This window comes from Oncorhynchus mykiss, chromosome 26 (assembly GCF_057628025.1).
Source record: "Oncorhynchus mykiss isolate SJ-2025 chromosome 26, ASM5762802v1, whole genome shotgun sequence".
Classification (NCBI taxonomy): Eukaryota; Metazoa; Chordata; class Actinopteri; order Salmoniformes; family Salmonidae; genus Oncorhynchus; species Oncorhynchus mykiss.
This window is the reverse complement of record NC_143047.1, coordinates 36544823-36572720: the sequence shown is the minus strand read 5'-3', so window position 1 is coordinate 36572720 and position 27898 is coordinate 36544823. Positions and strand designations below refer to the sequence as shown.

Genomic DNA, 27898 nt, shown 5'->3' with positions numbered 1-27898 from the left:
ATACCTACGTATAAACTATACCTAGGAACCAATAGTCCCAACCCAACAGAACTACACAGAAGAAAGGGTGAATGCGCGGAAACAGGTGAGCTGTTCTAACACATCTGTTTGTAGAATAGAACATGTAAAATGTGAATGAAGACAGTTTTGAAGAAAGGGATAATGATATTCATGGTTATGACGATAAATATGAAACATTTTGCTTCTAGATTTGAATGGACAAGGAGCTTGTGACAATGAGGAATCAAATGATGCTTTTTGTGATGTTTTTGTTGATGACAAGTAAGTACTTTATCCACTTTGTATCTTGATGATTGTGTTAGTATTTTACATGTGAATTTAAGCTTGCTCACCTTGACCCCCCCTCCATTGTTTCAAAAGGTAAGGTGACCACTGCTGATTTTGGTGAGTTTACATGACACCCAATAACTGATTTCAATCCACTTTTCAACTCGGACTGAATTGTAACTGAAACCGTCATAAGATACTTACATAACATGAAACAAGCAGAGATTACATCACTTAGTCTTAGAGGCATAGGTGGTAGTTCCTGAACTAACACAGAGGAATGGATTTGACTTCCTTATTCTACCGAAAGAATGCTTGGTGTGAAAACTACAAGTGTGAAAACTTGGCCTACAAGCATCCTAAAATAACTTCTATTTAACTTCTCTTGTGACAATGTCACTCGAGAAGATCTGTGAATTAGAATTAAAGATTTTGCGCGGGTGTGCATGGATGTCTGTGGTATGTGTCTACCAAAGGAGGTTGGTGGCTCCTTAATTAGGGAGGACAGGCTCTTGGTAATGACTGGAGCAGAATTAGTGGAATGGTATCAAACACATCGTTTCCATGTGTTTCATGTCATTCCATTGACTCCGTTCCAGCCATTATTCCGAGCCGTCCTCCCCTCAGCAGCCTCCACTTGTGTGTACACGTGTACTTGTGAGAGAGGGAGGGGAATAGGGAGAATACTGGAGCATGCCTCACTCTCCATTGACTTGCATTGGAATTGCTTATACTGCCTTCAGAAAGTATTCATACCCCTTGATTTGTTACACATTCTTTGTGTTACAGCCTGAATTCAAAATGGATTAAATATACATTTTTTCTCACCTATCTACACACAATACCCCATAATGATAAAATGAAAACATGCTTTTCGAATTGTTTGCTAATGTTTTGAAAATGAAATACAGAAATTTCAAATTTACATAAGTATTCACACCCCTTTGCTTTGACACTCCAAATTGAGTTCAGGTGCATCCAATTTCCTTTGATCATCCTTGAAATGTCACTACAACTCTATTGGAGTCCACCTGTGGCCAATTCAATTGTTCAGACAATATTTAAAAAATAAAACACACCTGTCTATATAAGGTCACACAGTTGACAATGCATGTCAGAGCAGAAACTATACCATGAAGGCCAAGGGACAGTCCGTAGATCACCTCATCTCGGAGGTCATCTGGGGAAAGGTATAAATATCAGGGTGTGCACTACTGGTTGAAGGTAAGTCAGGTGCAGGAGAGCAGAGATGGGTGATAATAGGCACATTTTATTCATACCCAATGAAAATAGCAATATTCGCCCAAAGTACACGAATGGTACAAAATAACCAAAACACACTGGCCAAACACAGACCCGGTGCTAACCAGCCTAATACGGGCTACATGTAACAAACAAACAATTTCACACAAAGACATGAGGGGGAACAGAGGAATAAATAAATGTAGTGTGATTGGGAATGAAAACCAGGTGTGCAGGGAACAAGACAAAACAAATGGATAAATGAAAAATGGAGCGGCGATGGCTAGAAAGCCGGTGACGTCGACCGCCGAACGCCGCCCGAACAAGGAGAGGAGCCCACTTCTGCGGAAGTCATGACAATAAAACAATTTCTAGAGTTTCCTTGAGCACAAAATATGGAACTACTCAGACTCTGCCTAGCGCTGACCAAATTGAGCAACCGTGCAAGAAGAAACTTGGTCAGGGAGGCGACCCAAAACTACAGTTTTTATCAAATATTTCATCTTTTCATATTTTTATCATATTTGTACTGTGTATTTGAGCTTGTGTCCTCAAAAGTGACTACACCGCAGCAATTTATATATTTCTTTACCAGAAAGGTGAGATTTGTACATTTCTTGGAGTGTGCAGCATTAGTAGTTATTGTTTATGCCCTTCATGATAACTTGTTACTTTTGGGGATTACAGTGATTACATTTAAGATAAAATTGAGTTACATTTAAGTGGTATTGCATATACTATAGGAGTTTGTGTGAGAGAGTGTGTGGCTTTCTTTAGATATTGTTTTATATACAGTATATATACTGTAAGACATGTTGACAATCTTATGTTGAAAGAACACTTGGACCCTAATCCCTTTATGGAATGGCCACTTGTTGATGTGTCTGATAGTGATCACTCCAGTATGCCATGGTTTTGGGCAAAATGAGAATTGAGACAATAATCACTTATATTCCTGCTGCCACTTGTCCATATTCAAAAATTCAAGATCCATTCCCGAGCATCTCGTGTCCCGCCGCAATCTAAAATCAGTGGGGCTTTAAGCGTTTATAAGAGACCAAATCTTGTATTTTGGAGGCTATGGGGTTTTACAGGAAGTGCTACATTTCTAACCTCTCTGTCTATATATTCTAGTGAACACTTCAACAACTGATGGCCCTTCAACAACCCCTGGTGAGTTTACATTACACCCAATAAATAGCTGATTTCAATCCACTTCTCAATTCTCTCTTACTGGATTGTAACTGACTGAAACCGTCTCTTATCTTAATGAGATGGTATGTTATATAACAAATATTATATATAGGTGGGGTTGTCACGAAAGAGCTGGGATTTGATCAGTAAATGTGTAGGTGTGACGCGGGCTTGCCACTGACTGGTCCCCCATTCACTGTGCATCATGATTTACATGAGGGTTGGGTTTGGATTACAATCATGTCAATGTTTTTGGATTTAGCGACTAATCATTTTTACACTATGACTGAATAGGTTTTCTTATGGCTTTGTCCTGTCCCTCTGCAGCAGGCACGTTTTGGGCTTTGGGTTTTGGCACTCTCTGGAATGTTGAGAATGTTGAGGGCTGGTGGCTTGTGCTCTTGCTAAAATATTATTTTCTGAATACTACAATTAGCAAAAAATGAATCAAATCAGAGCAAAGTGAATCTATGGAAGTCAACCCTAGTTTACCTCGGCCCTCATGGCTCGGTAATGAATTATTGTTGCTGTCGAGTTGATACTCTTGAAATGTCACAAAATACTTTTTAAATCAACTGGTGGTTGAAGCATGAGACAACGCAACACATTACTCTTACATTTAAACCAACCGGTGGCTGCAGCAGGGTAGGGTAGTAGGGGGTAAATAGCCCACTGCGGTAACTGACCCCCCCCCCTCCGTAATTCACATTGGACCACAAGATGTTACCATACTATTGTTATGAATGTGCTTCTGCCTGTCATTTAGACCAGGGTTTCCCAAACTCGGTCCCCAGGACCCCAAGGGGTGCATATTTCGTTTTTTGCTCCTGCACTACACAACTGATTCAAATAATCCTCTAATCATTAAGCTTTGATCATTTGAATCAGCTGTGTAGTGTTAGAGAACTAAACGTGCACCCCTTTGGGTCCCAGGGACTGAGTTTGGGAACAGCTGATTTAGACAATGACTAGTCCAGTTAGCGCTAGTTTATGCTAACTTGCTAGCTAGCAACTTCACAAGCAGTAAATGCACTTGCATCCCAGCTGCCACTTGTCCATATTCAAAAATTCAAGACCCATATCCGAGCATCTCGTGTCCCGCCGCAATCTAAAATCAGTGGGGCTTTAAGCGTTTAGAAGAGACCAAATCTTGTATTTTGGGAGCAGGAAGTGCTTGTGCTAAATTTCCAACCTCTCCGTCTTTATCCTCCAGCGACCACTTCAACAACTGATGGCCCTTCAACAACCCCTGGTGAGTTTACATTACACCCAATAAATAGCTGATTTCAATCCACTTCTCAATTCTCTCTTACTGGATTGTAACTGACTGAAACCGTCTCTCATCTTAATGAGATGTTATGTTATATACCAAATATTACATATTAGTGGGGTTGTCATGAAAGAGCTGGGATTTGATCAATAAAGTTATAGTTGTGACGCGGGTTTGCTATTGGATGGGTGGCCAATCACTGTGCATCACAATTTACATGAGGGTTTAGTTTGGATTACAATAATGTCCACTTGCCCACTAACACTAGATTAAACAGATGCACTGATTGTGCTCTATCCAATCGTAGCCTCCAGACAGTGAGACAGCCCTGTCCATTACACAGTACCTTGGAGACTCGGCATCGTTTACATAAAACAACAGGTTGACAATCTTATGTTGAAAGAACACTTGGACCCTAAGCCCATTATGGAATGGCCACTTGCTGATGTGTCTGATAGTGATCACTCCAGTCTGACATGGTTTTGGGCAAAATGAGAATTTAAATATTGTGCACTTGCATTCCAACTGCCACTTGTCAATATTCCAAAATTGAAAACCAATTCCCAAGCATCTTGTGTCCCGCCATGACCTAAACTCACTTTGGCTGAATTGCTCGGGCAAAATGAGAAGTCAGACAATATGATTTACATCCCAGCTGCCATGTGTTCATATTCAAAAATTCAAGACCCATTCTCGAGCATCTCGTGTCCCGCCGCAATCTAAAATCAGTGGGGCTTTAAGCGTTTATAAAAGAGACCAAATCCCGTATTTTGGGGGCTACGGGGTTTTACAGGAAGTGCTAAATTTCCAACCTCTCTGTCTATATCTTCCAGCGACCACTTCAACAACTGATGGCCCTTCAACAACCCCTGGTGAGTTTACATTACACCCAATAAATAGCTGATTTAAATCCACTTCTCAATTCTCTCTTACTGGATTGTAACTGACTGAAACTAATGTTATATTAAAAGAACACCTGGACTCTAATCCCTTTATGGAATGGTCACTTGCTGATGTGTCTGATAGTGATCCCTCTGCCATGGTTTTGTGCAAAATTAGAATTTAAATATTGTGCACTTGCATTCCAACTGCCACTTGTCAATATTCCAAAATTAAAAACCAAATCCCAAGCATCTTGTGTCCCGCCATGACCTAAACTTACTTTGGCTGAATTGCTGAAAAATCCCAAGAGTTTATTCTCCCTTTAGTGTGTGGCATAATCCAAATCAACAACAAAATAGTTGGGGTGAGGATGACAATGCAGAAAGTTGGCCGTGACAGATTGTTAGATAATCGCTGTATGACCTAATTGTAATGTTGTTATTAACGGACCATTTTGTTCATCTCAGGCCCACTCTATCCATTTGGGGCTGGAGACACAGTGAGCTCCCGATCCGATGATGGAAGTTCCCCTCCTATAACCCTGGAGCAGCCATTTGTTTATTTTGGAAAACCGTATCAACAGATACACGTGCGTAAAAATAAATGTTTTTAACCTCTCTGGGATAGTACATACATTACATACATTATGGAGTGATAGTAGTACACACTGTATTTATTAGTATGTTGCATGTTTTTTTGTTTTTTTTAACTACTTTTCTGCTACATATACATACAATTTACATACACATTTTACCTACATGGTACTTTTATATAAAGCATATAACAATAATACATTACCAAACATAAGCTCTTTAATCCCACCCCTCAGCCACTCTCAGCCCATCCCACATATCACCATAGACCTCAGCTCTTTAATCCCACCCCTCAGCCACTCTCAGCCCGTCCCACCTATCACCATAGACCTCAGCTCTTTAATCCCAACCCTCAGCCATTCTCAGCCCATCCCACCTATCACCATAGACCTCAGCTCTTTAATCCCACCCCTCAGCCACTCTCAGCCCGTCCCACCTATCACCATAGACCTCAGATCTTTAATCCCAACCCTCAGCCACTCTCAGCCCATCCCACCTATCACCATAGACCTCAGCTCTTTAATCCCACCCCTCAGCCACTCTCAGCCCATCCCACCTATCACCATAGACCTCAGATCTTTAATCCCAACCCTCAGCCACTCTCAGCCCATCCCACCTATCACCATAGACCACCCTTGTTTGGTTTCCATGTGCCATATATTTATCAATTGTCCTGTGATGTTTTAGATCCTTTTTTTTTACCTTTCTAATTGTATAGTAACCACAAATTGTGAGCTAAAGATGAAAACCTTTCCTACGAGTATTATTATATTATTTATTGACTAACTATGGCTTTCCAAATCGCCCAACACTGCTATTTGTAAGGTTAATTTTAAGAGCATGTTGTGATTTTTTTTAGCCATTCTTGAACCTGTGACCAGAAACAAGCTACATGGGGGCAATACCAGAGTAAATTATCTATTAATTCTCTCTCTTCGTAGGCAAAATTTACAGAGCTGAGATCGTTGTTGTCATGTACTGTCATGTTGTGTCTTGTCTCTGTCCTTTCCCTTCACCCTGTCTCCCTCTGCTGGTCGTTGTTAGGTTACCTTTTCTCCCCCGCTTTCCCCCAGCTGTTCCTTGTCTCCTCTTGACTACCTCGTCACCCCTTCTCCCACCTGTTCCCCTTTTCCCTCTGATTAGTCCCCTATATCTCTCTCTGTTTTTGTTCCTGTCCTTGTCGGATTCTTGTTTCTTGTGTTTCATGCCTGAACCAGACTGTCGTCATGTTTGCTGTAACCTTGTCTTGTCCTGTCGGAATCTGCCGGTCCGTCTGAGCCTACCTATGTTTGGTAATTAAAGAAGCTCTGTTTAAGTTAATTCGCTTTTGGGTCCTCATTCACTCACCGTAACAGAAGAATCCGACCAAGAATGGACCCAGCGACTTCGGATCCTCTCCACTCAGCCGTCGGGATCCAGGGAGCGATGCTAGGCAGACACGAGCAGGAAGTGTCTGCTGCTCGACATGCCGTTGAGACCCTGGCCACCCAAGTCTCCAACCTCACAGAACAGGTTCACCATCTCCGCCTCGATCCACCGGCCACTTCCAGGGCTTTCGAATCTCCGGAGCCCAGAATCAATAACCCGCCGTGTTACTCTGGGGAGCCCACTGAATGCCGCTCGTTCCTCACCCAGTGTGATATTGTGTTTTCTCTCCAGCCCAACACTTACTCCAGGAGCACTGCTCGTGTCGCCTACGTCATATCTCTCCTTATTGGACGGGCTCGTGAGTGGGGCACGGCAATCTGGGAGGCAAGGGCTGAGTGTACTAACCAGTATCAGGACTTTAAGGAGGAGATGATACGGGTTTTTGATCCTGTCGCAGTTCGACTTCTTCTTCCGCGATACCTTCGTCGCGTCCACCCGGTCTTCCATGTCTCCTGCATCAAGCCCGTCCTTCGCGCCCCCGCTCGTCTTCCCCCCCCCTCCCCCATCCTTGTCGAGGGCGCACCCATCTACAGGGTCCGTAGAATTTTGGACATGCGTCCTCGGGGCCGTGGTCACCAGTACCTCGTAGATTGGGAGGGGTACGGTCCTGAGGAGAGGAGTTGGGTTCCCTCTCGGGACGTGCTGGACCGTGCGCTGATCGAGGATTTCCTCCGTTGCCGCCAGGTTTCCTCCTCGAGTGCGCCAGGAGGCGCTCGGTGAGTGGGGGGGTACTGTCATGTACTGTCATGTTGTGTCTTGTCTCTGTCCTTTCCCTTCACCCTGTCTCCCTCTGCTGGTCGTTGTTAGGTTACCTTTTCTCCCCCGCTTTCCCCCAGCTGTTCCTTGTCTCCTCTTGACTACCTCGTCACCCCTTCTCCCACCTGTTCCCCTTTTCCCTCTGATTAGTCCCCTATATCTCTCTCTGTTTTTGTTCCTGTCCTTGTCGGATTCTTGTTTCTTGTGTTTCATGCCTGAACCAGACTGTCGTCATGTTTGCTGTAACCTTGTCTTGTCCTGTCGGAATCTGCCGGTCCGTCTGAGCCTACCTATGTTTGGTAATTAAAGAAGCTCTGTTTAAGTTAATTCGCTTTTGGGTCCTCATTCACTCACCGTAACAGTTGTATGCCCCCAATATATAGCATTCTGTTGGTGGCAAGAATTTTATATGAAAACTTAAATTTAAAAACTCTAAGTGTTGAATCAAGTACAGTTTCTTGTACCAGTTCATAAACCATGTGTCATGGAATTGGTACATCGAAAATCTCTTCCCATTTATTTTGCAACCTGTATGGCGCAGCTGTCAACATTTTTGTCCTCTATTTATGCAGTTCCTTTCAGCCAATTTGTATCTTTAATATATGGCAGGCAAACAAGTTCCCTTCCTTCTCCTTTTTCCACTTGCCTCCTCCATTTGTGTGGTAGTACTGCATCCATTTGGTTGTAAGTTTGGATTGAGCAGATATTCCCATATATTTTCAATAGCTAAATATGTGACATAACTCCACCATTTCTATTCATAATATCATGAATAAATATAATACCATTTAAAAGAAAATCTAGAAAGAATGTTTTTTTATTAATCAGTATATTTGAGTTTAACCATAACATTTGTTGTAATATTTGTTCTATCTTGTCTTGAGGATAAAACTGAAATTGTAACCAGCTTTGTATGGCTTGTTTAAGAAAGGGCAATACTTTAAACAACATTTCATTTTCAATTTGTCAGAAATGAGAAGTTTCAATCTGTATAAATGCAAAAAGGCCATTTTTGAACAAAGGCTGAGCCTTTCTTAATAATCTACTGGAGAACCATTTTGGGTTTAGTATCATTTCTGTATTAGTGAAGCTTTTAGTGAGATATTTCAAATGCTAATATTTAATCATTTTAGCCCCCCAAACTCATATTCATTATATAAATAGGCACGTTTAATTTGTCTGGCTTAGCATTCCAAATAAAATGAAACGAGACTGTGCAGGGATCCAGATTGAGACTGTGCAGGGATCCAGATTGAGACTGTGCAGGGATCCAGATTGAGACTGTGCAGGGATCCAGATTGAGACTGTGCAGGGATCCAGATTGAGACTGTGCAGGGATCCAGATTGAGACTGTGCAGGGATCCAGATTGAGACTGTGCAGGGATCCAGATTGAGACTGTGCAGGGATCCAGATTGAGACTGTGCAGGGATCCAGATTGAGACTGTGCAGGGATCCAGATTGAGACTGTGCAGGGATCCAGATTGAGACTGTGCAGGGATCCAGATTGAGACTGTGCAGGGATCCAGATTGAGACTGTGCAGGGATCCAGATTGAGACTGTGCAGGGATCCAGATTGAGACTGTGCAGGGATCCAGATTGAGACTGTGCAGGGATCCAGATTGAGACTGTGCAGGGATCCAGATTGAGACTATGCAGGGATCCAGATTGAGACTGTGCAGGGATCCAGATTGAGACTGTGCAGGGATCCAGATTGAGACTGTGCAGGGATCCAGATTGAGACTGTGCAGGGATCCAGATTGAGACTGTGCAGGGATCCAGATTGAGACTGTGCAGGGATCCAGATTGAGACTATGCAGGGATCCAGATTGAGACTGTGCAGGGATCCAGATTGAGACTGTGCAGGGATCCAGATTGAGACTGTGCAGGGATCCAGATTGAGACTGTGCAGGGATCCACATTGCGGACTTAAGAAAAAACTAGTCATCAGCATACATTGACATTTTAGTTTTTATCCCCTGGATTTCTAACCCCTTGATGTTCTTGTTGGATCTAATTGTAATAGCTAGCATTTCAAAGGCCATAATAAATAGATATGGAGACAACGGACAGCCTTGTTTTACTCCTCTTAAAAGCTCAATACTTTCTGAGAAGTAACCATTATTTACTATTTTACACCTGGGGTTGCTGTACATAACTTTAACCTATTGTATAAGAGATTCACCAAAATTAAAGTAATCCAGGCATTTATATATAAATTCTAGTCGTACTTTATCAAATGCCTTTTCAAAATCTGCTATGAAGACCAAGCCTGGTATCTTCTATGTTTCATAATGTTCAATTGTTTCAAATAATTGTCATATATTATCTCCAATATATGGTCCATGTAAAAATCCTGTCTGATCAGGATGAACAATATCTGGTAAAACCTTTTTTATTCTATGTGCTATGCATTTCGCCAGGATTTTCACATCACAACATTGAAGCATTAGAGGCCTCCTGTTTTTAAAATGGACTGGATCTTTATACTTACCACTTGGGTCCTGTTTTAGTAGTAATGAAATCACACCTTCTTGTTGAGAACTTGAACGTCTACCATTTGTATAGGAGTAATTAAAATATGCTAATAATGGATATTTGAGTACATAAAAAAAAAGTTCTGATGTACCTCTACTGGTATACCGTCAAGCCCTGATGTTTTCCAGACTGAAGAGATGTTATTCCCTCAAGAAGTTCCTCTTCAGTAAGTTGGCATTCACACAGGTCTTTCTGTAAATGTGTTAAAATTTTACATTATTATTATTATTATTAGGAAAGAAATCATAACAGTTAACACCATTCAGTGCAAATAGAGGAGACTGAAAAGAAAACATGCTTAACATATTTTGCTCCTTTTTCAAATTATAATTTGAATCATGGATAACTCCATCATTTGTAACAAGTTTCTGTAAATTATTTTTGGTAGAATTTCTATGTTGAAGATTCAAGAGAAATGTTGTGCATTTTTCACAATTTTCCATCCAATTCACTTTATTTTGTAAAACATTACACTTGATCATTCTTGAATAAGTACCTCCATTTCTTTTTGTGTTTTCCTCTAGCCTATTTTGTGCCTCTATAGTACAATTTCCATTACCTTCTGCCTGCACTGTTACTTCCTCTATTTCCTTTATTAGTCTAATCTATTTTGACCTAAACTGCTTTTGTTTTAGTTATGAGTATTGTATTGAATGGTCTCTAAAAGTACATTTAAAAGTGTCCCATACAATATGTTACATGTACTTTATTTATTCACGCATTTTGTCTGATTTTCCTTTACTTTCACTTGTCAGTGTTGTAAGCGATGCAAAACCATCTTCTCCAAAGATCTGTCCTTACAAATAAACAAATGATGAAGCGTAACCAGTTGTGTCTAAACTGTCATACAGGCTTTATTTCCATTCCAATTCAGACATTTCATTTCAGGTGAACCACAATGGACATCTGACCTTCAATGCAGCATTTGCCAGTTACATACCATACCGATTCCCTGCATTTTCCTCAAGAGATCTGATCGCCCCGTTTTGGACCGATTTGGACAACAGGCGGAATGGTACCATCTCTTACCGGCAGTACAGCAGTGGCAGTGTTCTTCAACAGGCCACACAAGATATTAATCAGTACTTCCCAAATCTGGGCTTCTCTGTTAATTGGGTCTTCGTTGCTACCTGGGATAAGGTTCCCTACTACAACACTTTTGGAACAGTAAGACTTTTTGTTGTGACTCTGTTTCTATTGTCAGCTAAAGTGATGCTTAGTTATTTTTAAGCCGATTAGTAAAAGCCTGTGAATCTATGATATAAGATGTATAATGTGCAAGATTGGTACATGACACAGGAGGCTACAGTATGTATTAAAATGTGTATCTAATTTCCTTAATATAAGGAAATCACCTTCCAAGTGGTTCTGATTGCTGGTGGCCAATCCTCCTTCATCCTGATGAACTATGGGGAGATTGCACCAACAACTCAAAATATTCAGGTCAGAAGAATGAATGCATATTATACATTTTCATGAAGAATAATATATGGGTTTCTATTCATTATCATGAGCATAAATTGCATTCCTGATGTGAATTATGTATGGACAGTATTTCATCTCTGATGCTTTTAATAAATGATAATAACGATCTATGATATGTGTATTTCTAGGCTGGCTATGACACAATCAACTCCATCCACTACTTCTCGATCCCGGGGTCATTTCAAAGCAACGACACAACTTTCAGTTACACCAGCAATGTCAATGTCGCTGGTCGCTGGGCCTTCCAGACAAATGGTACTTTCAACAAACCTGGGTTCAAATACTATTTCATGTATTTCAATTACTTTAAATACATTTCAAAATAATTATTCAACGTTTTTTTAAAGTAGTTTACGTGAATGTATTTGGAAATACATTTGTAAAGTATTATATCTACAGCTACTTTTACTTGATGACTATGTTTATTTTTATTTTTTTTAAAGACAAGTTCACCAGGATACACTTTGACATCATCTGGTGTGCAACATCACTTGATAACATTAAATAGCACTATTATCCCGTTCCTGCACCAAAACTCTGGTATTTTTCCTTATTGTATTTAGCGACCAACAGTTTTTTACATGGTCCGTCATTTCTCCGGATTTAATGACCAACAGTTTTTTACATGGTCCTTCGAGACGGATTTAATGACCAACAGTTTTTTACATGGTCCTTCGAGAACGGATTTAATGACCAACAGTTTTTTACATGGTCCTTCGAGAACGGATTTAATGACCAACAGTTTTTTACATGGTCCTTCGAGAACGGATTTAATGACCAACAGTTTTTTACATGGTCCTTCTAGCTGGATTTAATGACCAACAGTTTTTTACATGGTCCTTCAAGAACGTATTTAATGACCAACAGTTTTTTACATGGTCCTTCTAGCTGGATTTAATGACCAACAGTTTTTTACATGGTCCTTCTAGCTGGATTTAATGACCAACAGTTTTTTACATGGTCCTTCAAGAACGGATTTAATGACCAACAGTTTTTTACATGGTCCTTCTAGCTGGATTTAATGACCAACAGTTTTTTACATGGTCCTTCTAGCTGGATTTAATGACCAACAGTTTTTTACATGGTCCTTCTAGCTGGATTTAATGACCAACAGTTTTATACATGGTCCTTCTAGCTGGATTTAATGACCAATAGTTTTTTACATGGTCCTTCTAGCTGGATTTAATGACCAATAGTTTTTTACATGGTCCTTCTAGCTGGATTTAATGACCAACAGTTTTTTACATGGTCCTTCTAGCTGGATTTAATGACCAACAGTTTTTTACATGGTCCTTCTAGCTGGATTTAATGACCAACAGTTTTTTACATGGTCCTTCTAGCTGGATTTCATGACCAACAGTTTTTTACATGGTCCTTCTAGCTGGATTTAATGACCAACAGTTTTTTACATGGTCCTTCTAGCTGGATTTAATGACCAACAGTTTTTTACATGGTCCTTCTAGCTGGATTTAATGACCAATAGTTTTTTACATGGTCCTTCTAGCTGGATTTAATGACCAACAGTTTTTTACATGGTCCTTCGAGAACGGATTTAATGACCAACAGTTTTTTACATTGTCTGTCATTTCTCCGGATTTAGCGACCAATAGTTTTTACACTATGACTGATCAAGTATTATTATGGCTTTATCCTGTCCTCTGCAGAAGACACATTTTGGGCTTCCTTGGCACTATCTGGAATGTTGAGTTGTGCTGGTGGCTTGTGCTCCATGCTAAAACATTATTTTATGAATTCTAGAATTAGCAAACAATAGTTTACCTCGGCCCTCCTGAATTATTGTTGCTGTCGAGTTGATACTCTTAAAATGTCACAAAATACATTTAAAATCAACTAACTGGTGGTTGCCGCAGGGTACAATGGAAAACACACAAGAGTGGGACAAATCAAGGTGATCTGCCTCCATTGAAAATGAATGACTTATGGACTGCAAAGAGTTTAATTAAGTAGTCAGTGGAATTGGTCAACATTCAGGGAGAGAAAGGGGAGCAGGTGATAGGAGTTTAAACAGCTGTACTGCTCTATACAATCCAATCAGCAGGATCGAAGGCGGGTGGGGCTTTGAGCGTTTATAAAAGAGTTCAAATCTCATATTTTGGGGGCTACAGGACATTACAGGAAGTGCTTGTGCTAAGTTTCCAACCTCTCTGTCTATATCTTCCAGCGACCACTTCAACAACTGATGGCCCTTCAACAACACCTGGTGAGTTTACATTACACTCAATAAATAGCTGATTTCAATCCACTTCCCAATTCTCTCTTACTGGATTGTAACTGACTGAAACCAATGTTATATTAAAAGAACACCTGGACTCTAATCCCTTTATGGAATGGTCACTTGATGTTTCTGATAGTGATCCCTCCAGTCTGCCACGGTTTTGTGCAAAATGAGAATTTAAATATTGAGTAATAGTAAATAAAAGTATTTTAAAAAACCAATGAGAAGTTCACCAGGATACACTTTGACATCATCTGGTGTGCAACATCACTTTAACCAGTAAAAGTAGACTTTGCCTACTTGTTATAGTATAAAATCACATGATGCACGCTAGATGATGTCAAGTGTTTAAATCGCTCTAAATGATTTATATTCAATTTGGAAAAATGTTAACCTCTTAAGTGGGTTATCCATGAAACAGTAAATAAAATGTGTATAGCCTATGACTGATTGACAACATTAAATAGCACTATTATCCCGTTCCTGCACCAAAACTCTGGTATTTCTCATCCTTACTGGATTTAGCGACCAATCATTTTTACATGGTCCTTCGAGACAGATTTAATGACCAACAGTTTTTTACATGGTCCTTCGAGACGGATTTAACGACCAACAGTTTTTTACATGGTCCTTCGAGACAGATTTAATGACCAACAGTTTTTTACATGGTCCTTCGAGACAGATTTAATGACCAACAGTTTTTTACATGGTCCTTCGAGAACGGATTTAATGACCAACAGTTTTTTACATTGTCTGTAATTTCTCCGGATTTAGCGACCAATAGTTTTTACACTATGACTGATCAAGTCCTTCGAGACAGATTTAATGACCAACAGTTTTTTACATGGTCCTTCGAGAACGGATTTAATGACCAACAGTTTTTTACATTGTCTGTAATTTCTCCGGATTTAGCGACCAATAGTTTTTACACTATGACTGATCAAGTATTATTATGGCTTTGTCCTGTCCTCTGCAGAAGACACGTTTTGGGCTTCCTTGGCGCTATCTGGAATGTTGAGTTGTGCTGGTGGATTGTGTAATGTTAAATACAATTCAAGACCCATTCCCGAGCATCTTGTGTCCAGCCTCAATCTAAAAGCAGTTTGGCTAAATTCTACAATTGTTATTATGTCAAAATTCTAACAAAAGTATTCTCACTTTCGTGTGTGGCATCCGCTCCATCAACAACAAAATCGTAGGGGGTGAGGATGACCCTACAGGAAGTTGGTTCTGGAAGATTGTTACATAATTGCCAAATTGTTACATTGTTATTCATATTATGCTGCATCTCTGTATCAAACCTCTGTCTCTATTCCTTCCAGCTCCAACATCTGATGAGCCTTTCGCAATTGATGACTTCTGCATAGATTCCATTTTTTGTAAAGGACAGGGTTTGACTGGTTCTGTTTATATGCTGAGCACTTTGTTAATTCTGGTGTTTCTTACCATTTTAAATCATTGATTCTTACTTTGTTGCAATCAAGGGAGTGGTTTTATTGTCAGCCATAGTGCATGTGCTATTCATTCGAGAGATTTGTCTTTCAAAGTGAAGGCTGGAGTGCACTGGAAGAATGAGAGTGGGGAAGGAGGGAGCCTATTGTCTAATATTCTAAACAGTATTGTATGTGCAGTTGCGCCTTTGAGTTACTCCAGATCCACTCCCATTTTCCTTGGGCCCTTCTTCCTGGGTGTTTTAATGGGCTTAGCTATTGTATTGATTTATTTGTGTAGATGGATAACTTGAAATATATTTACCTATTCATTAAAGTGGCAAATTCCAATAGAAACAAAGTGATCACTGTGACACTTTTTGATAAACAGTTGAGGAATGGGCTGGAGAAATGTAACCCAAATTCATAGATGGAGCTATGGGTGCAAGGACTGACTGATAACTATGTTACTCTCTTGCCAGACAGCGGTCGATTCAAAGCAGGAGCAACACAGATGTGCTGTCCTGTCATTTAGATTGAGTTGTGTTGATTTAGTTCTGAGAGTGTTTGATGTTTTTATTATTTTGTATCATTGTTTTGGCCAAGCAGAGTGATGGTAATTACATTATGGTAATTATTGAGATCTGGATCTGCCCTGGGAAGGATAAAAGTTGGAAATATTCTTACTTATGGGAGCAATTGTTAACCAATCTGCTGACATACATTTTCTATGTAATTGTGGTATTTTCTAGGCTTATAGACTTAGATGAGTGAGTATCTTTTTACATTGAAGCCTCTCTATATTTTCTCCTTGATAACTGTAGTCTTATTGCACAACTGTAATTAACCGGATTACTCTTAAATATACAGTGCCTTGCGAAAGTATTTGGCCCCCTTGAACTTTGCGACCTTTTGCCACATTTCAGGCTTCAAACATAAAGATATAAAACTGTATTTTTTTGTGAAGAATCAACAACAAGTGGAACAACATTTATTGGATATTTCAAACTTTTTTAACAAATCAAAAACTGAAAAATTGGGCGTGCAAAATTATTCAGCCCCCTTAAGTTAATACTTTGAAGCACCACCTTTTGCTGCGATTACAGCTGTAAGTCGCTTGGGGTATGGCTCTATCAGTTTTGCACATCAAGAGACTGACATTTTTTCCCATTCCTCCTTGCAAAACAGCTCGAGCTCAGTGAGGTTGGATGGAGAGCATTTGTGAACAGCAGTTTTCAGTTCTTTCCACAGATTCTCGATTGGATTCAGGTCTGGACTTTGACTTGGCCATTCTAACACCTGGATATGTTTATTTTTGAACCATTCCAATGTAGATTTTGCTTTATGTTTTGGATCATTGTCTTGTTGGAAGACAAATCTCCGTCCCAGTCTCAGGTCTTTTGCAGACTCCATCAGGTTTTCTTCCAGAATGGTCCTGTATTTGGCTCCATCCATCTTCCCATCAATTTTAACCATCTTCCCTGTCCCTGCTGAAGAAAAGCAGGCCCAAACCATGATGCTGCCACCACCATGTTTGACAGTGGGGATGGTGTGTTCAGCTGTGTTGCTTTTACGCCAAACATAACGTTTTGCATTGTTGCCAAAAAGTTCCATTTTGGTTTCATCTGACCAGAGCACCTTCTTCCACATGTTTGGTGTGTCTCCCAGGTGGCTTGTGGCAAACTTTAAACGACACTTTTTATGGATATCTTTAAGAAATGGCTTTCTTCTTGCCACTCTTCCATAAAGGCCAGATTTGTGCAATATACGACTGATTGTTGTCCTATGGACAGAGTCTCCCACCTCAGCTGTAGATCTCTGCAGTTCATCCAGAGTGATCATGGGCCTCTTGGCTGCATCTCTGATCAGTCTTCTCCTTGTATGAGCTGAAAGTTTAGAGGGACGGCCAGGTCTTGGTAGATTTGCAGTGGTCTGATACTCCTTCCATTTCAACATTATCGCATGCACAGTGCTCCTTGGGATGTTTAAAGCTTGGGAAATATTTTTGTATCCAAAGCCGGCTTTAAACTTCTTCACAACAGTATCTCAGACCTGCCTGGTGTGTTCCTTGTTCTTCATGATGCTCTCTGCGCTTTTAACGGACCTCTGAGACTATCACAGTGCAGGTGCATTTATACGGAGACTTGATTACACACAGGTGGATTGTATTTATCATCATTAGTCATTTAGGTCAACATTGGATCATTCAGAGATCCTCACTGAACTTCTGGAGAGAGTTTGCTGCACTGAAAGTAAAGGGGCTGAATAATTTTGCACGCCCAATTTTTCAGTTTTTTATTTGTTAAAAAAGTTTGAAATATCCAATAAATGTCGTTCCACTTCATGATTGTGTCCCACTTGTTGTTGATTCCTCACAAAAAACACAGTTTTATATCTTTATGTTTGAAGCCTGAAATGTGGCAAAAGGTCGCAAAGTTCAAGGGGGCCGAACACTTTCGCAAGGCACTGTATACTGGAAGTCTGATTGCAAGTATTTGTTATGGTTTTCTTCCGATGAAGGAGAGGAGGACCAAAATGCAGCGTGGTTAATTCGATATACAAAAACAATAACCGTAATGTGAAAACCTAAACAGCCTAACTGGTGCAAACAAACACAGAGACAGGAACAATCACCCACGAAACTCTCAAAGAATATGGCTGCCTAAATATGGTTCCCAATCAGAGACAACGATAAACACCTGCCTCTGATTGAGAACCACTTCAGGCAACCATAGACTTTTCTAGACAACCCCACTATACCACAATCCCAATACCTACAAAAAAAACAAGACAAAAACACACCACATAATTAACCCATGTCACACCCTGGCCTGACCAAAATAATAAAGAAAACACTAAATACTAAGACCAGGGCGTGACAGTATCAGCTCAAAGTACAGATGTCTTAACTTCATCCCTCTTTGTGGCAGAGAATTTTCCATCCTTAATGACATCACAAAATAATAAATTATGACATGATTATTGTTTGTATCCTCACCAACCATTCCAAACATTTGGATTTCAAAACGAATGTTCCAATTTCCAATCTTTTGATGTTGAAGTTTTGGCGGGGACAGTTTCTCTCTGGGAGTGAAACGAAGGAATTTTTAACTTCTCCATACTGCAGTGCAAGAGAAAGAAAGTTTACAACCTGTCGTTAAGTCAGAAAACCGGCCCAACTCCCCCTCTCCTCTGGGAGAGAGGGGGTTTGGACTATCTGTTGCCCTGTGATCCTCACCAAGAGAGAGATAGTCATGACACTATGTTTGGAATATTTATTTCTCGCACAGAATAGAATAAGTCAACTTTTGTACTATAGGGGATAATAGATTGGCATAGACTAGTACTTTTGCTGTTCGGTAGGCCTACTCATCTTGTTGGCTGACGAAAAGTAAAGAGTTCTTCCAATATGCACCTCACAATTGGATAAGGACCTGCGCCGTTGCGTCCCCGAGTCTGTCTTCACTTGTTGCCTGTGAGAAAGACCCGATCACGTGATGGACAGCCATGCGAGTGAGAGGTGCTCACATGACTGTCCATAGGAATTATAATGATCATATTCAGCCCAAAGGCACAATGTCTACTGGCCGCAAAAGGCATGGATTTTTATTAAGGAGCATTACGGCCACACAGGGATGCAGCCAGGATATCTGAGGAATGATCAAGTGCTTGTCAGACTGTGAATGAGAGTTTGTACAGCCTGCGCAAAAAAACAAAGCAGAGCTCATGCCTTTCATGCAACTTTTAAAAAATCATAATGAGAGTAGCACCATACAGCCTTAGAATGTATTAAAAATCTATCTATATATATATATATATATATATATATATAGCCCAACATTTGCATCACAACTAAAGTTTCATAAATAACTCTAAATTAAGCACATAGCAGTACCTGTTTCTTTGTGAACTGCTCAACACAGAATTGCTGCATGTGCTCACTCCCCCATATCGTTTGGAGAAAATATGACTTATATTGTATTCAGCTATGTTCAACTATATTCTTCATACTATCAAATTATATAAAGTAATGCCACAGAATTCTAAGCAAATCTTGTCTGCTAAATGAACTAGTGTAGCCCACAAGCCAAGACAATGCGGGAGTGACTTCGGGACAAGTCTCTGAATTTCCTTGAGTGGCCCAGTCAGAGCCCGGACTTGAATCCAATCTAACATTTCTGGTGAGACCTGAAAATAGCTGTGCGGCGGTGCTCCTTATTCCAACCTGACAGAGCTTGAGAGGATCTGCAGAGAAGAATGGGAGAAACTTGCCAAATACAGGTGTGCCAAGCATCATACCAAGGACTCAAGGCTGTAATCGCTGTCAAAGGTGCTTCAACAAAGTACTGAGTATAGGTCTGAATACTTATGTAAATGTTATATTTCTGTTTTATTTTTAATACATTTGCTAACATTTCTAAAAACCTGTTTTTGCTTTGTCATTAATGGGTATTGTGTGTTTATTGATGAGGGGGGAAAAACAATTGAATCCATTTTAGAATAAGGCTGTAACGTAACAAAATGTGGAACAAGTCAAGGGGTCTGAAGACTTTCTGAATGCACTGTAATTGGTGAATTCTATTACTCATGCATTGAACTGCATCCATCTATTCTCCCAACAATGCCTTACTGTATGTCATGGAATCTTGAGTGAAATATACCCTATTTTTAAAACCTCTTAAGTTGGTTTTGTAGCATGAACTGGGAATTTTATATTTTGTATTTATATTATGATTGTCTGTTTGTTTCATATCTGAAAAGTAGTTCAAGTGGAACTGACATTGTTTTAAGTCATATTAAGTCATATGGCCCAAATGAGATCATCTACAGATGAAGAAAAACTGCACTGCAGGTTCACTCAGAATGAAGATCTCATGGAATTTATGAAAGGTAAACGACACAACCATTCCTGTCCTTATAATTAAAACTAGCTTAAACAATCCGAATGAATCTGCAATGTATTTTTTCCTATTATGTGCAATTGATTTGGAACCTAATTTAGTTTAAGAAAAAAAGGGGGGAAAAAATAACGAGAACTGTTAAATGAAATGTCTTTCCAGACGTTTTAAAAGTGTGCGCTCTTCCTTCTCTGTTCCAGCACCCAGCCATAAGGGTTCATGTCCAGTTGGAGCATGTTCATGATCCATGGGTCTCCCTGGGCCCCCTTGATGAACTCCTCCAGGGTGATGTGACCTGTATGGGCCATCACAACAGAAAGGTTGTTCAGAAAACAAGGCAGACAGACAGACTGGAAGTTTCTGTGCAGGCCTACAGCACACCTAGACAAGCAGACCAGGGCCACGTTCAGTAGGGAAACCTTGTGGAACGTTGCAGATAAACATGTCATGAACAGAGCTGACATGACTACATATAGAAGAAAACAAGAGGGATTTCAAAACATATCTATCTGTTTGTTCCACAACATTGAGCTCTGCTGAATTGGCCCCCAATACTGCACATAATGTAAACATTCAGACTGAGTATGCACCTACCGTCCCTGTCCACATCCACAGTCTTCAGTATTCTTTCACACACTTCATTCACCGACAGCTGCATATCCTCCTGCTCTCTCTTGGACGTCTTCTTTAATCGATATATACTCTGGGGGGGAATTAAGGAGTAACAGTGTGTAACCAATACATACATGGTTATAAATTATTTGGGCCAAGATCATTCACAAAGTAAGAGGGCCTAAAAACCTTTACTATTGTTAGGCCTAACTTACATCAATGGAACCTGTTTGCAGGTTTGCATTCACGCTTAATGTTTTTACACATCAAAGTTGTTTTAGATTTGTAATTTAAACCACACCTTATACCAAAAGTAGCCTACACACACACATACAAACACACATAATTGTCTCATCAGAATTGTTAAAAGTTAGCCATCTGACCAGAAAGTTTTAACTGATAAACTGATTGTCTGCTTCTGCTTATTTACCACCACTGAAGAAGACACTCCCATAAGACCCTTGGATAATTTAATCACTAGACACCGAAGTGACTTTGTGGAATCCTCGGGCGACCTTCACTGGGTGCTTACATCAATAATAGCTCGCAGTTCTGTCCTATCTACATAGCCGTTGCCGTCCTTGTCGTATACTTTAAATGACCAGCGTAATTTGTGCTCCAAGTCCCCCCGGAAGACCAGATTCAAGGCTGCCACAAACTCCAGAAAATCAATGGTGTTATCCTGAAAAGACATAGACAAATTGAAAATAATCGTTTTTTTCCCTAAACTTAGAAAAACGGGTGTCCGTGTTCATTTGCATGGATATAGAAAACTGCAAAACTCAGAAACAGACAGCATACAATAGGCTATCTCACCCCATTCTTGTCAAAAGCTCGAAACATGCTCTCCGCATACTCAGAGACTTCCCCAGTTGGGTCGATGCCAAAAAAACGCTTGAACTCGTGGATAAATAAAACACCGCTCGGGCATTCTGTCACAAACTTTTTGTACATGTCCTGGAGCGCCTTGACATCGATCTCCGGGTCATTCTGCTCGGTCTGGTGTGTCTGTCCCATGTTTGGTGGTCGGGGGAGCGCTGTCCTCTGTTCTGAAACTCCTTGGTGCTGAGTCTCTGCAGTTGGTCTACTAAAAAAGGTCATTAACAAACAGGAGGGGCTCCCGAGTTGGTGTCAGTAATTAGGAAGGACTCGATCATGAAAGCACTTGAACTAATAAGAGGTTGGACACCACAGAGGCTTCACTAATGTTCAAGTCAGGTAACTTGGAGTAGCTTTAGAACAGGAATTATGTCAGACAGGTTTCCCCAGGCCCCAAGGGTTGTGAATTGATAAAAACATATGATACCCTAGCCTATAGCCTGTATATACCCTCATGTCAGCTTGTCCTGAACATTATTCAAGGTAATGCCTACCTAGACACTCTATCCTCAATTCAAATTATCATACAACTCCCCAAATGCTTTAATTAATCTGAAATGGAATTCATTAAAACAAATAAAACTCAATCTAGCACCCATGATAGACTGAACATATTATTTAATGAGGCTGTACCATCCCATCTCATTTTTTCTAGTCATTCTATTTATATGCTGTCAAGACTGTCATGACAGCACAGAAATGGAATCAATAGAAAACACGAAGCCCCTCAGACCAAGCTAATTTGTCTGGTAAAGTCCCTCAGTATGTGATTCTCATCTTATGGTTAATTAACTGTCTTTCACTGTGGAACCATGGAGCTGCTGATCAACCAATCACTATGAAGGAATCGTCCATAACCAATGGTCCATGGATTATGCCAGAGGACATTCATTACTGCCTCGTAAGCATTTCACATCGAAAGCAATTGTCCTTAAAGGGGTTCCCAGCTTGATGCCCGCAAATCTTCTCAGAACAGAACATCTTAATATAACAGAGAAGCCAATTAGGTGAGTGAGTGCCAGGACTTTCACAACCAGCCTGGGTCATTTTCATTGGGCACCAAATGGAACAAAACACATTGAAACAGGGAGGGACTGCCTGAACTTGTCCAATAAGAAAGGCTTGTTTTAATTTTGTGTTGTAAAACACTTTGCTACGTCAACTACAGTATGCCCTGACGAATACAACCTAGGCCAGCCATAAACTACAGTATGCCCTAACGAATACAACCTAGGCCAGCCATAAACTACAGTATGCCCTAACGAATACAACCTAGGCCAGCCATAAACTACAGTATGCCCTAACGAATACAACCTAGGCCAGCCATAAACTACAGTATGCCCTGATGAATACAACCTAGGCCAGCCATAAACTACAGTATGCCCTGACGAATACAACCTAGGCCAGCCATAAACTACAGTATGCCCTGACGAATACAACCTAGGCCAGCCATAAACTACAGTATGCCCTGACGAATACAACCTAGGCCAGCCATAAACTACAGTATGCCCTGACGAATACAACCTAGGCCAGCCATAAACTACAGTATGCCCTGACGAATACAACCTAGGCCAGCCATAAACTACAGTATGCCCTGACGAATACAACCTAGGCCAGCCATAAACTACAGTATGCCCTAACGAATACAACCTAGGCCAGCCATAAACTACAGTATGCCCTAACGAATACAACCTAGGCCAGCCATAAACTACAGTATGCCCTGACAAATACAACCTAGGCCAGCCATAAACTACAGTATGCCCTGACAAATACAACCTAGGCCAGCCATAAACTACAGTATGCCCTGACGAATACAACCTAGGCCAGCCATAAACTACAGTATGCCCTGACGAATACAACCTAGGCCAGCCATAAACTACAGTATGCCCTAACGAATACAACCTAGGCCAGCCATAAACTACAGTATGCCCTAACGAATACAACCTAGGCCAGCCATAAACTACAGTATGCCCTAACGAATACAACCTAGGCCAGCCATAAACTACAGTATGCCCTGACGAATACAACCTAGGCCAGCCATAAACTACAGTATGCCCTGACGAATACAACCTAGGCCAGCCATAAACTACAGTATGCCCTAACGAATACAACCTAGGCCAGCCATAAACTACAGTATGCCCTAACGAATACAACCTAGGCCAGCCATAAACTACAGTATGCCCTAACAAATACAACCTAGGCCAGCCATAAACTACAGTATGCCCTAATGAATACAACCTAGGCCAGCCATAAACTACAGTATGCCCTAACGAATACAACCTAGGCCAGCCATAAACTACAGTATGCCCTAACGAATACAACCTAGGCCAGCCATAAACTACAGTATGCCCTAACGAATACAACCTAGGCCAGCCATAAACTACAGTATGCCCTAACGAATACAACCTAGGCCAGCCATAAACTACAGTATGCCCTAACGAATACAACCTAGGCCAGCCATAAACTACAGTATGCCCTGACGAATACAACCTAGGCCAGCCATAAACTACAGTATGCCCTAACGAATACAACCTAGGCCAGCCATAAACTACAGTATGCCCTAACCAATACAACCTAGGCCAGCCATAAACTACAGTATGCCCTAACGAATACAACCTAGGCCAGCCATAGACTACAGTATGCCCTAACGAATACAACCTAGGCCAGCCATAGAACAACAATGTTGATAGTCATTTATATCCGGAGGTCACACACACATTTGAAGTTGTTTTCTGGAATCTGTGTTTGTGTTTATTAAGGATCCCCATTAGCTGCTGTCAAGGCAACAGCTACTCTTCCTGGGGTCCAGCAAAATGAAGGCAGTTATACAGTTTTTTAAACATTACAATACATTCACAACAGATTTCACTACAGTATTAAGTGTGTCCACTCAGGCCCCTACTCTACTACCACATATCTACAACACAAAATCCATGTGTACATGTGTGTATCATGTGCATGTTATCGTGTGTTATCGCGTGTTTGTATGCATGTGTCTGTGCCTATGTTTGTGTTGTTTCACAGTCCCCGCTGTTCCATCATTTTACTGCTTGCATGAGTTACCTGATGTGGAATAGAGTTCCATGTAGCCATGGCTCTATGTAGTACTGTGCGCCTCCCATAGTCTGTTCTGGAATTGGGGACTGTGAAGAGACCTCTGGTGGCATGTCTTGTGGGGTATGCATGGGTGTCCATGCATACCCATAGTTCAAACAGACAGCTCGGTGCATTCAACATGTCAATACCTCTCACAAATACAAGAGGTGATGAAGTCAATGTCTCCTCCACTTTGAGCCAGGAGAGATTGACATGCATATTATTAATGCTAGCTTTTTGTGTACATCCAAGGGCTAGCCGTGCTGCCCTGTTCTGAGCCAATTGCAACTTTCTGGTATAATAAAAGGGAAATGTTACACATTTCCTGTAGGAGCAATAAGAATGTGTCTCTCATCTTACCCTAAGAGCCACCATCCAATCAGTCTGTTCTTGTTGATGACCAAAACATAATGTTCATCAATTCATCAACAAGCCCAAAGAAAAGCTGGATGATTATTACCAATACCAACTGTTGAGATTGTTGAGATACTGATTTCAGCTGTTGAGATACTGATTTCAGCTGTTGAGATACTGATTTCAGCTGTTGAGATACTGATTTCAGCTGTTGAGATACTGATTTCAGCTGTTGTGACACTGATTCCAGATGAGTTGGCAAAGAGAATAACACAGATAATGTGACTGAATGCTGAAACAGTCAGGTAGGCTAGATACCCAAGCTAGGGACCTCATATGCTATACAAAACCTTCTGACATCGATTTGACTGTAAATTGCACAACATGTCGTAATCCACGTCAAAGCTGTAACGTAGGCCTTTACACCTTGAACTGAGATGCACTTACTGGGCCATGGCCAGATTGAGCTCCATGTCTGTCCTTATTCCTTAAACAGGCTCAATTATGTTTTTCCTGGACTGGATGTCTCCCCGGGTGAAGCTAAGAAGCTCTCGGCCAAGCTAGATTTGTAGATGGAAGACTGGTATATCAAGCTCCCTAATGGGATTGTGGCGCTGCCAGGCTAATGCATCAGGCTACACTGAGCTAAAGAAAAGATAAAGCAAACCTGGGTCATATTCATTAGGGCACACTGTAGCAAAACGAGCACACTGTAGCAAAACGAGCTCATACAGTACATCCCAGTTTCAAACAGTTTTTGTCTGTTTCATGCCTAGTGAATCCAACCCTGTATATTTTCCAGTGGGTCAGTCCATAATAAGGGAAGCCTATAATGCACCTGGAAGCCTATAAAAACTGTTTGCATTAACGTTGTTCACATGTAATTTCAACCAATTGTCTTTATCTGATGACGTTGAAACAATGTAGGAAACTGATTGGATTTGCAAAAAGTTGTCAACGTAAGGCAACTTCTTATTTTTTTCACCCAACTTTTAACCAAAATGTTTCTTACCTAGTTGACTCGGGGATTCAAACCAGCGGTCTTTTCGGTTACTAGCCCAACACTCTTAACCGCTAGGCTATATTCATAGGTTGCTTGTTATCCATTTTATAATTGGTAAAATAGCGTTCATTTCACAGTGGCAGGCTGGCAGGAATCCAGCAGTGGATCCTAAATAAAAGCTATATTGGAATAATGAGGTAAGGTGTGGATAAGGTAAGCCATTAGTCCAAATCTCATTAAAGTATATCTAAGACATATTCATTAGTAAAATTACTTTCATTTACTGTGGAATTTCAAAGTCATACCCCCTAAACCACATTTAGCCTATTCATTCTCTATGACTACCTCTGACCATAGTTGGCAAACAGCACAAACAGATCTGGGACCAGGCTACCCTTTCCCCTCAAACAGATCTGGGACCAGGCTACCCTTTCCCCTCAAACAGATCTGGGAACAGGCTACCCTTTCCCCTCAAACAGATCTGGGACCAGGCTACCCTTTCCCCTCAAACAGATCTGGGACCAGGCTACCCTTTCCCCTCAAACAGATCTGGGGACCAGGCTACCTTTCCCCTCAAACAGATCTGGGACCAGACTACCCTTTCCCCTCAAACAGATCTGGGACCAGGCTACCCTTTCCCCTCAAACAGATCTGGGACCAGGCTACCCTTTCCCCTCAAACAGATCTGGGACCAGGCTACCCTTTCCCCTCAAACAGATCTGGGACCAGGCTACCCTTTCCCCTCAAACAGATCTGGGACCAGGATACCCTTTCCCCTCAAACAGATCTGGGACCAGGCTACCCTTTCCCCTCAAAGGCACAGCGTAGTAGCCTAGCCTAGCTGGTTGGTTTGTTTGGCCTGCGTAGAAAAACTCTCGTGGATTAACCAAAGCCTTTGGCTTTAGGATCTCCCATGCAGTCCAAACTGGCTTGACCTCTCTACTATCTCTCTCCCCACAGATGCACTGAGCCTAGCTAGGTAACATTTAAGTCACTTTCGGTCACCAAATGCAACAACTTGGCTGAGGCTCTCGCCCAGAGTGACATGTCAGTGTATATAGAGAGGTGGAACAACAGCAGGTACCACCAGCCAAACAGTCTATACACACTCACCGGACTCTACACCCTCATACACACTGATACTCCAACACACACATAACATGCACACATTTATACTGACTACACACACACACACACACACATACAATCTTCATTTACACGACTGCTACTCTGTTTATCATACTTCCTGATGCCTAGTCCGCTTACCACTATAAATATCTACCTCTATCACCCCAGTATCCCTGCACATTTTAACTTTCTTACTTTCTTGTGTTCTTCTTGTTTTTATTTCTTGTGTGTTTTTGTTCTACCTTATGTTAGTTTTAGTGCTACATTGATATTGATTACTGCATTGTTGGGTTTGGAGTTCGCAAGAAAGGCATTTCACTGTACTTGTGCACATGACATTAAAACGTGAAACTTTCAACTTAATTGAAACAGAAGATTTACTTTTGATTGAGTCGAACATGAATTCAAAGGGAGATCAACAAAAGGAAATGTGAAATCAACAAAACTTTTAAAAATGTATTCGAGATTGGTGTCCCGTCCATGGGATGGTTAAGCTAATGTAGGCAAATGTGATTACCATGAGGTTGTAAGTAACAAGAACATTTCCCAGGACATAGACATATCTGATATTGGCAGAAACCTTCAATT

The 27898-nt window shown here is 40.9% G+C and overlaps 2 protein-coding genes across 4 annotated transcripts; one reads left to right on the top strand and one right to left on the bottom strand.

Moving 5' to 3' along the window:
* Positions 1–14: 14 nt before the first annotated feature.
* LOC110506182 (sushi, nidogen and EGF-like domain-containing protein 1) lies at positions 15–15701 on the top strand. 2 transcript variants are annotated; one of them, XM_090222888.1, is made up of 12 exons: positions 15–85; positions 210–282; positions 382–405; positions 2665–2703; positions 3938–3976; positions 4828–4866; positions 5344–5465; positions 11078–11356; positions 11537–11632; positions 11803–11929; positions 13857–13895; positions 15233–15701. In XM_090222888.1, the coding sequence occupies exons 2-12, from the start codon at positions 216–218 to the stop codon at positions 15370–15372; spliced, it is 1011 nt and encodes a 336-aa protein (XP_090079014.1). In that variant the 5' UTR covers positions 15–85; positions 210–215; the 3' UTR covers positions 15373–15701. The 2 variants fall into 2 exon arrangements, with proteins under 2 accessions (XP_090079014.1, XP_090079015.1); XM_090222889.1 differs by lacking the exon at positions 3938–3976.
* A 4347-nt stretch (positions 15702–20048) lies between these two features.
* On the bottom strand, positions 20049–21991 carry LOC110506920 (guanylyl cyclase-activating protein 2-like). 2 transcript variants are annotated; one of them, XM_021586790.3, is made up of 4 exons: positions 21667–21975; positions 21383–21532; positions 20833–20941; positions 20049–20533 (listed from the first exon to the last, which is right to left on the bottom strand). In XM_021586790.3, exons 1-4 carry the CDS (start codon positions 21949–21951, stop codon positions 20406–20408), a joined length of 672 nt encoding a protein of 223 aa, XP_021442465.2. In that variant the 5' UTR covers positions 21952–21975; the 3' UTR covers positions 20049–20405. The 2 variants fall into 2 exon arrangements, with proteins under 2 accessions (XP_021442465.2, XP_090079016.1); XM_090222890.1 differs by lacking the exon at positions 21383–21532 and having other exon boundaries at positions 20305–20533; positions 21667–21991.
* Between the last annotated feature and the right edge of the window lie 5907 nt (positions 21992–27898).